The sequence below is a fragment of the Botrytis byssoidea genome (assembly GCF_014898295.1).
Source record: "Botrytis byssoidea strain MUCL 94 chromosome Unknown BBYS_004, whole genome shotgun sequence".
NCBI lineage: Eukaryota > Fungi > Ascomycota > Leotiomycetes > Helotiales > Sclerotiniaceae > Botrytis > Botrytis byssoidea.
The window spans coordinates 662,509-676,838 of record NW_024065845.1 but is presented as its reverse complement, the minus strand read 5'-3'; the positions used below and the strand labels follow the sequence as shown (position 1 = coordinate 676,838).

Sequence of the window (14,330 nt, the reverse complement as noted above, 5' to 3'; positions counted from 1 at the left end):
TAATGTAACAGTTACCTATACTCTGTGATATAAAGGTTCAATCTTCAAGATGGAATATAAACCTGGGTAGGATAATGGAGCGTTGTTATTGGTCAAATGTACAGCTGTATTATACATATTATCCCCTGTCAAGAAATTCTATCACACCCCGAGAGCAATAGAAAGTAGATTTTAACATGTGAATAGCTGATATCAATTACTAGGTATCTTCATTATCAATTATCTAAGACTTTCGACATCTTATACAACACCACCATGTCTCTTCGTGTCCCTCGTGTCATCAACAATATAAAAGGCTTGCCAGCTCTTGGCGCCATATGATTCCTTAACTCCAAATAAATATTATCAACCCAAGATGTATACATGAATACAGAACCAAGCACATTTTCCGCGCCGCTAGTTTGGATCACAAACTTGATTCTCAACTTAACGATCTTATTCCATCACTTGCTGAATTTCAGACAAGCAACGTGGTTTCAAGATGAAATTCTCCTCATAGAAGGAATTTCCCCTGCGTGTAGCATCACTCCAAAACTAGGTAGTGGCCGAGCGTTCGATGTAACGACTCAAAATTTGCTCAATTTCTAGGTATAGCTGTCGTGGAATTCCAAGAGGGATAACTAGTGAGCGAGTACCCACTATCATAGGAAGTAGTAGTAGCTGAAGGGGAAGCTGTAATAGCAGACCAACTCGATAGTATTCCTGTGTATGAAGAAACCCACGTGGAAGGTGGAGTAGTTGTGGGGAGTGATGTGAATGAAGTTTCTCCGGTGAATGTGCTTGACTGTGATTCGAGAGTTGGGATAGGACTAGATGCTTCGGAAGTAATCAAGCTGGTGACGCTGGGGACAATTGAGGACAGCGATGAGGAAGATCCGACTGCAGTGGATGATTCAGAGATGCTAGAAGTCGAAGGCGATGCGGTTAATTGTGTGGTGGAAGTTAATTCCGTGGCTGTTCTTGAGGATGCATATTTGGAAGATGATGTGGATTGTGTCAATGGCTCGGATGATTTTGATGATTCTGACGCACTAGATATGATGGTTGCCGAACTAGTAATTGCTGTTCTTGATGAACCCGACGAAGATACCGAAGCAGTGAAACTTGAAGAGGTAGAGACTTCTTTTGATGAAGTTTTGGATGAAGTTTTGGAAGTAGTCGCTGCAGAGATATCCACAACCGAATAACTAACGCTGACGACTGTGGTTGGAGATGGTGTAACAGTAACTGAAGTAGTCTCAGTTGCACCAGAACCTTTCACAGTCTGAGTTGAGACAACTTGATTTGTAGTTGTAGTTAAATCGGTCTCGATTACTGTTTTTGTTGCCGGCTCCTCGGTTTTGGTGACTGTTTCTATGACAGTAGTTGCTTTCCCATTTCCACTACTTGGGGAAGTTGAAGAACCTCCCTCAACATTGACAACGGAGTACGTAGCCCTCTTTACATGTTCCACCGAAATGACGTCTTTTTGAATGACTGGTAGCCCTGATGATAGCAAAAAGAGTGTAGATAGCGTGAAAAGATTGGAAGTGGAGGTATTCAGACGCATGGTTGCATTAATTTGTAGATATATAGGAATGGACTCGAGAACGATTGTTTGATATCTGAGATTAGAGGGACTTACATGGAATAATGAGATGCATCATATTATACATACCTCATGCAATTTGTTTATGGAGGCTGGGAAGGGATTTTTTAATTACGCTCGATTGCTTTGTTCCCGTGATAATTGATAATTCAAGTGGCTGGGAAGTAACATCGCTAAAACTAAATAGCAAGCATGTGAGCATGTTTTTCTTTTAATAGAAAAGCCGTTGAAAAGATTCTGGGGACAATCTGGTAGATGAGATGAGATTCTAGTATATATGGATACCGTGCAATTGCGAACAGTGACCTTGGACTTCGAGGTTGATGTTAAAAATTGAAGTGGAGTTTTCCATTGATGGAGGGATAGATTAGTAATCGAAACAGTAAACGAAATATTATTAAATTTGGATAAATCATTAGTGACCAAGAAAAGTGACAATATCTTTCGCAAAATGAAAAGGTAAAAGTATTGTAGTATCCATTGATTGCAAATGCAATACAGAAGAGCGTTGGAAAGACATTTGATCATCTCTCGATCATGACCTGGGGAGTTGTTGAGTGAGTAATTATCCCCTGAAATGATGGTTGGCTATTCAATCAAGTAACCGACACCGACTCATGAAAAAGGACCCGATGATTTTCCGATAAACGCATGCGATTTTTCCATCCCAAAATTTTCTCGGCATTTTGATAGGAATTGATACTTCTTGCACGGAAGTTTCAACGCACGAAAACTCTTTACAAGGACTTCCATACACACTGATTATTTGTACAGGATTGTTCAAAGCGTTAGCGGTATGTTATCGCAGCTGCTACCCCTACAAGGGGACTCGAGAACTACCTAGTAGTCACAATCTACTGCACCAGGGTCATAACGATCCAAACCGATTCATCATTCCGTTGATGATTTCGCCGAAGAACTGCCCAAGTTGTTAGCAGCATGAATCGCCATCATGGCATCATGGCATCGTGGCATCATGCTAGGTGATAGACTTGTCTTCCCAATTTTAGATTCTTTTTCGGTGATATGGTTTGGGTCGACTCGGGTCTACCTACGACTCTTGCTATGCTAATAAAGAACCACTGCACACACGATTCAGTGTCTCGTTTCAAAGCACATTTTCTTTTAGATTTATCAATATTTAACGCAGCCATATTGATCACATAATCAGTGGTTCCAGATTCTGCCGTTGAATAAAAAGAAGAAGAACCTTGATGGATATTCCTAGTTTGTTCAACAACGACTCTAATCTTTAATTGGGAAAATAGTTTTTGGATCAGGATATGCAAACAAGACTCCTCGATTTCAAACAAAAAAAAGTCGACATTCTCTCTAGCTTCACGAATACGTATTGAATTGGCCATGGCAGACGTCAAACCTTATTCGGCGCTCATGAATATGCCACCAGAAATCAGGGTTATGATATATGAATACCTTTTCAACGATTACAACAACAAAATTTTCGAAATCCGCAACCAAAAACCATACGCCTATAGCCAACGCCGTGACGGACCCGTCCGTTCCCTACGGTCTTCTTACAGTGTCGATTTTTCTCCTTTGCGGCAACGGCTCCAGACGACATATGAACTATGCACTGCCGTCGACATACACACCTCTATAATGAGCGTGAATCGGAAGATATATGAGGAAACTTTACCGATGTTGTATTGCAATCGAGCATTCAGTTTTCATAAGGACATTGAGGCCATTGTTCCCTTCTTTTCCGACCTACATCCCAGTACACGACCTCTAGTACAAGAGATATCTCTTTTCAAACAAGGTTTCATCTTTTCTCTTGAATCGAATCGATGCGATTGGAACAATCTTTGTAAATTTCTGAGAGATCATATGCAATTAAAGGGATTGAAATTAATAGTCGAGGGAGGACAACCAAGAGGCGAACGGGAAACAAGACAGTACACACCGTCGGACTTTAAGACTTTAACAACTCATTCAAACGAACACTTCGTATGGGTTTCCCAATTGTTGGAAATCAAAGGTATCCAGAAATTGGATATCACTTCTGAGATGCAATCTATGCCCTCGTCGAATCACTCTTCATCTATGGCCCTTTTTGTCGCATTCTCTGCTTCAATCATGAATGGATTTGCCGAGTACTTGCGACGAGAACTCATTGGTGTATAATTACTATACGTATGTCCCTGGCATCAGTTTACGGTGTAAGCATTGTTGTACGAAGGAGGTCAGATTTTGACGTTGATATCTGGGCACTTTGATACAGTCATGCAGTGTCATCCTCAGCTGCATGCTGTCAGATATCACTCCGGATGAACTGGTTATACTTCCGTCTCTCGAGGTACAAACAAATTATTGGTTTCTTATTTGTCTCTTCGTGTTATGCGTCAAGGAAATGTATTTCCCTTACGTGGTGTCCAGGCTTGGCTATGCCTCTATATAAACAGTTGGATTTTCATTAATATAAAACATTCCTCAATTTTATTACTTGACTTCTCTTCATTTATATATCATATCATCTTTATTCTTTATCTGAACACACATAAGAGATAACGTTTTAGGACGTCAAATTGGCACCCCTATTTACCAAACAATTACGCGCATATCCATCAGTATTATTGTGCAATATTAGTTTAAAGTTTCCTAACATATAGATACGAAATCCACATACGATCGAAGTTGTTATCAGGACTTGTCAAACACTAAGCGTATCACAAATCTTCGAAATCAACGCTTCAACATAATCCTATTTTGGATACACCGACTACTCAAAACACTCAAAATTCCAAAAGCCAACAGTCCGGACATCATACCCCTTGTCAACTTCACCGGTATTCCGCCCCTGCATTACCCGAAAATGACATCCAAGTCCTATCTTCTCGAGAACCCATCAAGGTATCCGGAGTTATCCACCTTATCCATGAATATTTTCTACGCTCAAAAGAATAAAGATATAAAGCAATGTAAAAGTAATTGTCGAAATATCGATGTCGATATTCTTTATCCTCCTTCATATCCTTTCAATTGCAATTCTTCTAAACAATCAAACAGGGATACAGAATTGAGAGAATCCATGTTGTTCAGCCCTGTGGATACCCTAGCTCTTTCTGAGTATTCATCACATGATTTTTCCTCGCCAATCAACAATATCAATTCATTGGCCAATCCATCATTCCCCTTTCTATCTTTACCCATAGAAATCCGTCTCAAAATCTATCTTCTCCTCCTTCCACCTCGCCACCATAAGATTGCAACACAAATCCCACATAATGGATACTACTTCCCACTCAAGTGCTTACCTCCATGCGCAGCTCAATCATTCTATCCCATCTCTCCAGATACCCCTGAAAAGCTCACCACTTACAAAGTCCTCTCGGCTAATTCCCACACCGACCATCCCAATCCAAGCATCCACACGCGTATCCTAAGTGTATGCAAACAAACCAAAGCAGAAGCCGAAGAAGTGCTTTATGGAAATGGAAATAGCATCTGGGATTTCGGTATGCATATCGAAGCTGTACAACCTTTTTGGACGGACAGAAGTCAGGCCGCGCGGGGATGGGCTCGAAATTTGAAGATCGCGAGGGAGATTCCGGATTTGATGATAGGTGCTGCTGCTCGTATTGATGTGGTTTGGAGAAATTTTTGTGAATTTATCACGTGTGAATTATTGGGATTGAAGAATGTAGATTTGACGGTTTGGGGAAACCCGTGGGTGGAAGAAGCGCTGGATAGTTCTGAAGCCGGCGAGACGGATGCGATGTCGATAGATGGAGATGGTGTGGGAGAAGTACGCAGGTCGACAGTGAAATCGAGAGATGTGTGGACGATGCGCGATCGGGAGGATATGAAAGAATTACTCGCGCATGATGGGTTGAGGAGTGCGAAAGTGACGTGTTGGGGGTTTAGAGAGGGGACGAAAAGTTCCTGGGCCAAGTGGATGTTGGAGAGTCGGTCGTTGATGGAGGAGATGGTTAGGGAGGGGGAGGTGGTGCAGGGGGTGGTGATTTGGAATGGGGGTGGTTGTGGAAGTGGGAGTGGGAGTGGGAATTGAGGGTTTTAGGCGAGGGGGAGAGGGGGAGAGGTTTATGAAATGACGGGTTTCGGTGGAAGATGGAAGTAATTACACTAATTTATAATTTGATACCACATGCTAGCTATACTATTCTTTCACATTTCTCATTCATATCCATTTGCCCCAGCTTCTCCCACCCCGAGATTAGAAGATGAAGATATCATCTAGAGTCTCAAAGTATATCTATCACATCACACTTAAATCGTTGTCTACTCAGAATCAACACCCCATACCTACACATACAAACACCATTTACAAATTACACCTATCTCATCTAGAAATCCCTAGAAGTATCAAAAGTGAAAACCATAATAATACCACAACATCGCCACTTCCAATTCCAACTCCAACTCCAACTCCAACTCCAACTCCCAATTCCCAATTCCAAAAGCTAAAATTCCACACTTAATAACAATCACACAATCACACAATCACATAATCACCCAATCCCTCCCTCTCACAAATAGCTACCTACCTATCTACCTATCTACCCATAACCCTAAGCCCCTCACCTTTCCACACTCTCACACTCATCGATAAGACAAAGCCCAAGAAAACTATTTCTTCCCTCTCTAATCTAAATCTCCATCTTCGAACCCCCAACCTTCAAATCCGTTCATCTCACAACCTCCCCATTCTCCAACCAGCTGATCTCAAAACCCCCTAATCTCCAAATCGATAACCAATCGCCAAATTCCATACCTTTGAACCCAAATATCCCTATATCTTTGTATCCCTTGTTTGAAAATCTATGTATCCTACAACTCCATCCCATCCACAGCTCCATCCCATCCTCCATCCCCCATCAAATTTCCAAATTTTCAATTCTCCTCTCTCCTCCCCTCCCCTCTCAAAATTCCCAAACACAAATTCCAAATCCGCGCCTCAAAATCTAAAATCTAACCACAAGCCAATCACACGCGAAATAATAAGAAGCTAACAAAGAGAATATATCACAAACTGTACGATAATGGATAGTACTTGGTGCACTTAAAATTTCACTGTTTTCTGGGGCAGGGAGTGAGGGGGATGAATGAATAAATAGATAGATGTAGTTGATTGGTTGAAATACTCCAGGTAGGGATATTACATTATTATCAATGAATGGATGGGTAGATAGATGAACGGATGCAGCAATCATAATATAGAAATCTGTGTGTAATTCTCGCTTCGATGTGTAGATATACCACCCGCATGTATGTGTGAGAGAATGATACCCATAACCACCATCCGATCAAACTTTACGAGTTGGCGTGTGATGTTTTTCTTCAAGAACCCATTCTGCAGAAACATCCACATTTCACATTTCCACTGCAAACTTCGAACCCATATATTCATCGCTCACCCCTCACCCCATACCCATACCCACAGCCCCAAACCCCCCTAAGCCTTCTCCGCCTTCTCCCTATCCTCCCTCTCCTTCTCCTTACAACTAATCAATCGTCCAACCACCAAATACTTCTCCTCAAATCTCTCCTCCCACCCCCTCAACGCCTCCAACTCATCCGCATCCAAATCCTCCAGGGTATCCAACTCCCCCTGCAAATCCTCCGTCAACATCTCCGCATCAAAACTTCCCTTCGCCAATCCCCGACTCGCATCTCTCCCGGCAAAATTCTCATACGGGCCACCTGGTCCGTAAAAATTCCTTCCATTGCTAACATCGAAGACGCGGCCGCGTACCGAGAGATACACGGGTGTGTTGTTGAGGCCGGAGAAGGGAACGAGCTCTGGGGGTGTAAAGGTACGGAAGACGATGGGGGATGGAGCGCTGGGAATAGGGACGGCCTTTTTGGGGCGGAAGGTTGTGTAGGTGAGGAGGGCGAGGAGACTGAGGAGGAGGAGGTTGATTGGGGTGGCTAGGCTGGCGCTGGGAGGAGTTAGTGAGAGTTTGGGATTTGTTTGGTGTGCTGATTTGATGGGGTGAAATGTTGAGATGGGGGAGTAACATACACTTCTGCACCGGCAGGTCTTTGGGCTTCTGTATTGATATGATGATTAGCGTTTTGATTCCATACTGATATTTCCTGGCATGAATGATACGCTTTCATCAATTCAACCTAATTTCAAACAAACAAGGCTCCCAATCCATCTCCTCTCTAACAACACAGCACACAAAATAAATCCATCAAGAACATACCAGCAGCCATTCTCTTCTCAACGTAATCCATAATTGCCCTTCTAAACTTCTATCTCTCTTCTCAAGAACCAGTAATCGTAATATTCTCTCGTGCTTGCTATATATCTCAAGCCGTTCACCGCAATACAATCAATAACCGTAAAAGCAAATCGAAAATTCCACACTGAATAAGACCGTCGTCAAAATTGAAACCAACAAAACACAATATTCATTGACGTTGATAACGCAAATAATGATTTCAAATATCACATTCGGAATTGGAAAGTCGAAGCTTCGACCTCACATCAGCTCGGAAATCGCGGGGAATATGATAGGTGGTTGTCCGTGTATCACGTGCAAATCTCCGGAACGCGGAAGCTCACCGGACCGGTAGTCTGAATGAGGAGTGAGCTCGTGAGTAGGTGATCTGTGCCAAGAACGCAATGATATATTCTTGATACAAATCCATGTACAGCGAGAATACACAGCCTCTTCAATTGCAAATATAGGAAATTAATGTATATGCGATTCGATTTCGTAAAGATTAAAATTCATTGATAGTTTGATAAACCAAATCGCTTGGTATTCTATGATACAATGCAAGATTCCGGGATAAATTCTCCTCAACAGCAAGATTTCGAGATCAACGAGAAGCTGAATAGATCTACATCTCCAAACCCGATTTATGAAATAAAATGAAACATGATGTGATGCGCCATAAAAGAAAAGTCCACGTAATCCTTTGGACATGTGAATCCAATGCAATAGGCGGAATTTTCCTTAACTCCAAACGATCCATTCCCTCGAAAAATTCCCTACATGTGCGCCTACCGAACTCCTAATTGCCTTGCTTTACCATTTGATATTTTCTGCGCCATAAAACCTGATTGCTCCCTTTTCCATCTCTGCTAGGTCAGACTTCACAGCCTAACCAGTAACTCTCCTAACCCATAACCCCGTTTCCTCATATCCGGCTTGCTTGTCTTTCCTCTTCCACGCCCTATGTAGTTTCAATCCACACTCATGTTCCTCCTTCCTAATCTCCGCTTCCTCCTCTCTCAATGTCTCAATTTGCTTCTTCTCCGTCTCCCTCTTCCTCCTCACTTCCTCCGTAACAATCATTCGATCCGCTGGCATAAGTTCCGTCATCTGTTTAATTGATTTTTCAATATTCTGTCGGCGATGTTTAAGAGCTTCGAGACGCGCTTCCAGAGTAGATATAGGATCAGACGATGCGCTTTCGGCAGGAGTGCTGGGGAGAGATTTTGTGTCAGTGGATGAAGAGCGCGGTGGGTGTTCGCGGGGAAGAGAAGAAGTCATAGAGATTGTTATTGGACTATTTGAGTTAATAGCTTTGCGAGTAATACTCTTCGTAGAATAAATAGACGCGCTATCATCAGCGATGACCTTAGGGCGCTTTCGAGATAGTATTGAAGTAGGTCCTTGAGTCGTCATAGTATAGGACTGAATTGGGAGTGGAGGATGCATCTCGTTTTGTATGTCAAGTGAGGGTGCTCTGGTAGATTGGGTAGCTTCTGAAGTGGCCTTTGTACTGACACTAAAGCGCGAAGGTGGCTGGACGTATGGTTCGTTTGGATCGATGGAAGGAAAAGAATTCTTGAGAGCTTCTCGAAAATTTCGTTCAATGGTTCCTGTGGAATCTGTCTTCGAATGCGAAGGATAATATGCGGTAGGGGATTCTGTAGTAATATCGCTGGTGAAATTTGTAAGGTGAGTCGCATGAATAGGTTCGAGGTTTTGAATCAAGGGTTCGTTATAGGTTTGTGGATTGTTTTGATCGCTGAACAATGGTCCTGCATTGATAGATACTGGGTCGGGTAGATCCATGAAACTTGGTGCCGCCGCCGTTTCACTATTTGCACTTCGGATGGAAGATACAGGGGTACTTGTGCCTGATGTAATGCGTCTTTCGCTCCTCGCTGGAACTGGAATTGGAATATTAAGTGGAGGAATGGTATAATCATCTGACGGTGCGGGCACGATTTTTGAACGTCCTGTTGCCCCCTTCCATTCTGGTTTCTCTACCGGCGCATTATTCTTCAATTTGCGAACACGTTCTCCAAAAGATGGCTGATTTTGGGGTTTCTGCGGACCGGCGCTAATGATTGATGTATTCCCCATCTGTCTACTATATCCCAAGTGAGGTGGTGAATATTCTCCTGGCTTGACAAATTGCGATTTTGCCTTTTCGCTTGTAGTTTCACCAGAATATGGATCCCATTTTCCATCCGCCGTTCTTCTAACCTTGGGCCCATCGACATCTTTGCGGTTTAATAAGTTGGCTGCTACTGCTGCGACTTGGTTTCGCCTCTTTTCTCTTCGCATGACAGGAATATTGCTCGATGGTGGCTTCAACCTGGAATCCGTCCTTTCTTTCGACTTCCCAAATCCAAGTTGCGAAATATCAGGTACTTCATCGATCGGAGAAACCTCATGATCTTGATATCGATTTGGGTTTCTACTTGAACTTTCATTAGTGTCTAACAATAAAATTGCGCCAATGAATTATGAAGCATGTAGCATCCTCAAAACATTCACAGATCGTTGGCCAGCTTTTCGAACCGAACCAACCCCAAGAGAACTATTTCAAAACTAATAGAAAACTTGACCTACCGTCGCATTCCATCAAACTCCGGAGAGCTTGGAGGTGATACCTCTGCTGAATTTGGAGTCATGGGTTTCGCATATGTATTATATGGAAATTGATCATGCATAGGGCCTAGAGAAGGCTGTGAGTAGACAGAAGAAACCGGTCTGAAATTATCGGAATTTTGGCGAGAATGCATGGGAGGAACTGCTTCACTGATGTAAACATTAGCAAATGCTTGGTGATTGCGTGAGAATGTAGATTTGACAGCGATATCATTAAGCTGAAACATAAGCCCAACATCCATTATCCCTCTTAATGATTCCCCTCAAAGTTCAACGCCCCCACTCTCAGAGTAATAGATAAACCTTGTGACCTACAATGGTAGAAGTGGTAATCCTTTTGGAGTATTTTCTCTTGTCGGTCTTGACGGATGAGGAGCATTTCTATCCGAAGATGACATATTTATATCAACATTTATTCCACCAGTCGCTCCGTAAGATTTCTCAAAAATAGTTGTCTCGACCAGTACAGGTTCACTGATGGACGATTGACGAGCTGTAGTACCACTACTCCTTGGGGCATTGAGACGTTTCCACATGATGTATTCTTGTGTACCAGTCCTGTATGATCTTCGCTAGGGACCGTGGGGTATGAAGGTGCTCTCGGAAGATCTTTGTCGCAAGTTGTTAAACAAATCCGGAGGGGAAATCTTGGAATGGATAGATCTAGATGCAATGTCCTTTTTACTCTATTTGAAAGCTTCTAGACTTTTGTAGCTGGAGAATTTCAGGTGTCCTCCACACACACAAGTTTTTTGATTTTTTTTGATATGTATCTCGTGTTCTCGTAAATAATTGGAAGGATCGTCACAGGATGCCGAAGGCTGTGCAAACTTGGTGGATACTATTAATTGTCGTTGAGTTTGATTGATAAAGTGTAAGAAGTGAAAGAAAGGGTGTACTGTTATACAAGTAAATACACAAGTCGTGTGAATTAGGAGGTGGGTACGGCGAATTAAGACAATTGTGCGGTGAATGGATTGCGCTCTGAATGGTAGGTACTGTTATGATTGACTGTGGGGAATTATACAAATGGAATCGAATAAACTGAATGATGGTGATGGATGATGGATGATGGATGATTCAAGGAATGAATTTCGCTGTTGACGCAAACCGAAGCATGAAGTTTCAAATGACTGGCAACGAGTAGAACGAATTGAATGTACTGTACTGGTGGCAAGAGGTGTGAGGAGTGTGCGAGGAATGAGTGTGATGAGTGAGTGGCTACCTATCGATGACCCAACATGAATGGCCGGTTGTGACAACCAATGAAGGACCAGCCTAATAACAATTATGGAGTGAAGCTTGAAAGGAGCGAGAAGATGATGGAGGGAATGGAATACTTGGATGAGAAGAGACCGAACCAAAATCAGAGCTCAGATCGTAAGGTCATTGTAAAGGTAGAGAGAGGTCCAGAGCATATATAAAAATTATTCCGAGTGAGTTGTTTTGACCAGAATCAGGTCTGTGTATCGATACCGTTCCCACAAACCGTCTGGATATCGACCAATGCTAATGAAAGACATCGTTCAATTTGATACTACTACCTCGTACACAAAAGGAACGTCTCTCTCGCATTCTCCCTCGTGACTGGTCAATTGTCATCTTGATAAAATTACAGTGTTCAGGGGGGTGGAGGGGGACATTCGAGTTCATAAGCAAACTTTTCGTTTCAGAATTCGAAAGGGTCATCGGTCATCGGTAGTGGAATGAGCCTGGTGTAATGGGGGTATACTACCTGCTTACCTAGGTTCTCCTGGGTAACTATCATAATTATAGAAGTGACAGATTCTTTTGATGGGGGGCCAAAGTGTTTAAGTGACATCTACATCGTAATCATCAAAGTGACCTAGAAAGGAGGACAGAAGAGCAAAGCGCGCAAGCTCAGCCAAGGGAAATGGAACTTCCCAGCCTTATTTTTAGCCAGGCCAGCCAGGAGACGATTAATCAAAACTTATACCCAAGCAAGTGTTCGTGGGCCGTGAGCCGTGAGCCGTGATGAAGTTCTATATTAGGGATCCATAAAATTCCATCATTAATCTTGCGGCTATATTATGTTACGAGTATATGCTACATCTACAATATTGTGATATATATATATCGTCATATCGAGTGTCCATCTAGGTCGGTAGCTGTATGCAGAATGATTCACATATGAAGGATGAGAAGGATGAATAATTTTTGGATACATACAAACAAGTATTCCGGTATCAATCATCAATATCAATATCAATAAAGAATCCTTCCAACCTTCATTTAGCTTTTCCCTCCTTCCCTCCTTTTGCTCGTACTAGATGTAGAAATCAATATCGTGTTGAACCTTAATTTCATGAATCCCCTGAATCTTTGTATTCGCAAAAGTTTAATATTCAAACATCGTTAATGATTCTGAAAGCACCCTCAAACATCGGATCTTATTACTATTTTTTTGGCTGACATTGGAGTGACTAGTTCTGTACCCTTCCTGCACCCTTTCCCTTGAACTACCTAGCTTCCAAGGTCCAAGGGTCACAGCTCCAATAGCGCGAGAGTAGCTCTTCCTTTTTAGTTTCATGTTTCAAGCGCTTTAGTTTCATCGTTCCGAAGTCCGAATCCACTTATCTTATCAAACCTGACCACACATCCAAAGTGGAATACTTTTCAGATCCACAACGTCTAATATTTGTCTGAGGTGCAACACAGCATCTACTACTATCAACAACTTCAATTGCATCTCGAAATGGTCACACTCAACCATTTCCCACCATGAGTTTCTCTCAGGATCTGTTTTCGTTTGCGCCTATACCAAAGGAAACAGCGGAACATTTCTCCTCAACACCATGGTGTAAACCAATTCTCGAGGACAGCTCTTTGCACCCCTTTTCACCTCGATCGCGAATGCGCAAGGAACATCATACCTGTGATTCATTTACGGCCATTACCCTTCAGACACCAGACACTATCTCGCATTGTCAATTCTTCTACTCTCCGCCTAATTCCTCGCGTTCGTTTGGCGAAGTTCTGGCGTTGATGAGTTTGGGTACACATGTAAATGGCCATGTTGATACTGCGCATGGTGGATTCACTGGAGTCATGTTGGATGATATGATCGGTTGCGCAGCTTCCATCGCCAGGCCAAGAGATAAAACTACCATGACCGCTTATCTACACATTACGTATAAAAAACCAATCGGGACACCAGGGGTTGTGCTGGGGAGAAGCTGGGTAGACAGGAAAGAGGGAAGGAAGATATTTGGGAAAGCCACTATAGAAGATGGTGAGGGAGTGGTGTTGGCCACTGGGGAAGCTTTATTTATTACGATGGATAGGAAAAAGCTGAGAGGAAAGTTGTGAAAGTTTCTGTGTCCCGGTCACCGGCTACAACTCGACTCGATACGAATTGTGCAAGGATTCAACGTTTCCAGACCTAGAGGTATACACCATTAATACGGATTAGATATAGATGCCATCCAGCTTAGATAAATTGGGATATAGGGTAATGTTAAATGGTTTAGACGACAAGATGTTTCATTTATAAAAACTAGCCACACTCACTATTCTGGAGTCTACTGGCCTAAGGATATACTTCTCTTTTTGTTTGCAGGAAAGAAACCTTTCCTCTTTACTTTGATGCCCTGTCTGATCTGCAGCATTTTTTATTGTGCCAAGTTGACGAGCTTTGGGGTTACCTTTTCATTATTTCCCTGGATATATTTTTTATCTTTCTCCAACGGAGTCACTTAAAATCTTCACTTTATGTTTTCGCTCGTTTCTCCAAGTTACATCTTCCCTCCACTGGTGTGGGGGAGTAGATCGTTTTGCGTTGAGCACAAGAAGGCACCTGTTGATTCTTTCTATTGAAAGGAGTAAGAGAGGATACACCACAGCAAAGAATCACCACACGAACGATTCCAGCAATCTCC

At 42.5% G+C, this 14,330-nt stretch overlaps 6 protein-coding genes across 6 annotated transcripts; 3 read left to right on the top strand and 3 right to left on the bottom strand.

Moving 5' to 3' along the window:
- Positions 1-577: 577 nt before the first annotated feature.
- EAE97_002313 (uncharacterized protein) lies at positions 578-1,549 on the bottom strand (the record flags this gene model as incomplete). Its single annotated transcript, XM_038872824.1, has 1 exon — positions 578-1,549. One exon carries the CDS (start codon positions 1,547-1,549, stop codon positions 578-580), a length of 972 nt encoding a protein of 323 aa, XP_038736030.1.
- A 1,401-nt stretch (positions 1,550-2,950) lies between these two features.
- On the top strand, positions 2,951-3,733 carry EAE97_002312 (uncharacterized protein; the record flags this gene model as incomplete). Its single annotated transcript, XM_038872823.1, has 1 exon — positions 2,951-3,733. One exon carries the CDS (start codon positions 2,951-2,953, stop codon positions 3,731-3,733), a length of 783 nt encoding a protein of 260 aa, XP_038736029.1.
- Positions 3,734-4,421: 688 nt separating this feature from the next.
- On the top strand, positions 4,422-5,618 carry EAE97_002311 (uncharacterized protein; the record flags this gene model as incomplete). Its single annotated transcript, XM_038872822.1, has 1 exon — positions 4,422-5,618. One exon carries the CDS (start codon positions 4,422-4,424, stop codon positions 5,616-5,618), a length of 1,197 nt encoding a protein of 398 aa, XP_038736028.1.
- Positions 5,619-7,022: 1,404 nt separating this feature from the next.
- Positions 7,023-7,810, bottom strand: EAE97_002310 (uncharacterized protein; the record flags this gene model as incomplete). The annotated part of the gene is made up of 3 exons (XM_038872821.1): positions 7,023-7,509; positions 7,593-7,620; positions 7,780-7,810. The coding sequence occupies 3 exons, from the start codon at positions 7,808-7,810 to the stop codon at positions 7,023-7,025; spliced, it is 546 nt and encodes a 181-aa protein (XP_038736027.1).
- An 875-nt stretch (positions 7,811-8,685) lies between these two features.
- On the bottom strand, positions 8,686-10,967 carry EAE97_002309 (uncharacterized protein; the record flags this gene model as incomplete). Its single annotated transcript, XM_038872820.1, has 3 exons — positions 8,686-10,237; positions 10,393-10,581; positions 10,747-10,967. The coding sequence occupies 3 exons, from the start codon at positions 10,965-10,967 to the stop codon at positions 8,686-8,688; spliced, it is 1,962 nt and encodes a 653-aa protein (XP_038736026.1).
- Positions 10,968-13,173: 2,206 nt separating this feature from the next.
- Positions 13,174-13,761, top strand: EAE97_002308 (uncharacterized protein; the record flags this gene model as incomplete). Its single annotated transcript, XM_038872819.1, has 1 exon — positions 13,174-13,761. One exon carries the CDS (start codon positions 13,174-13,176, stop codon positions 13,759-13,761), a length of 588 nt encoding a protein of 195 aa, XP_038736025.1.
- Between the last annotated feature and the right edge of the window lie 569 nt (positions 13,762-14,330).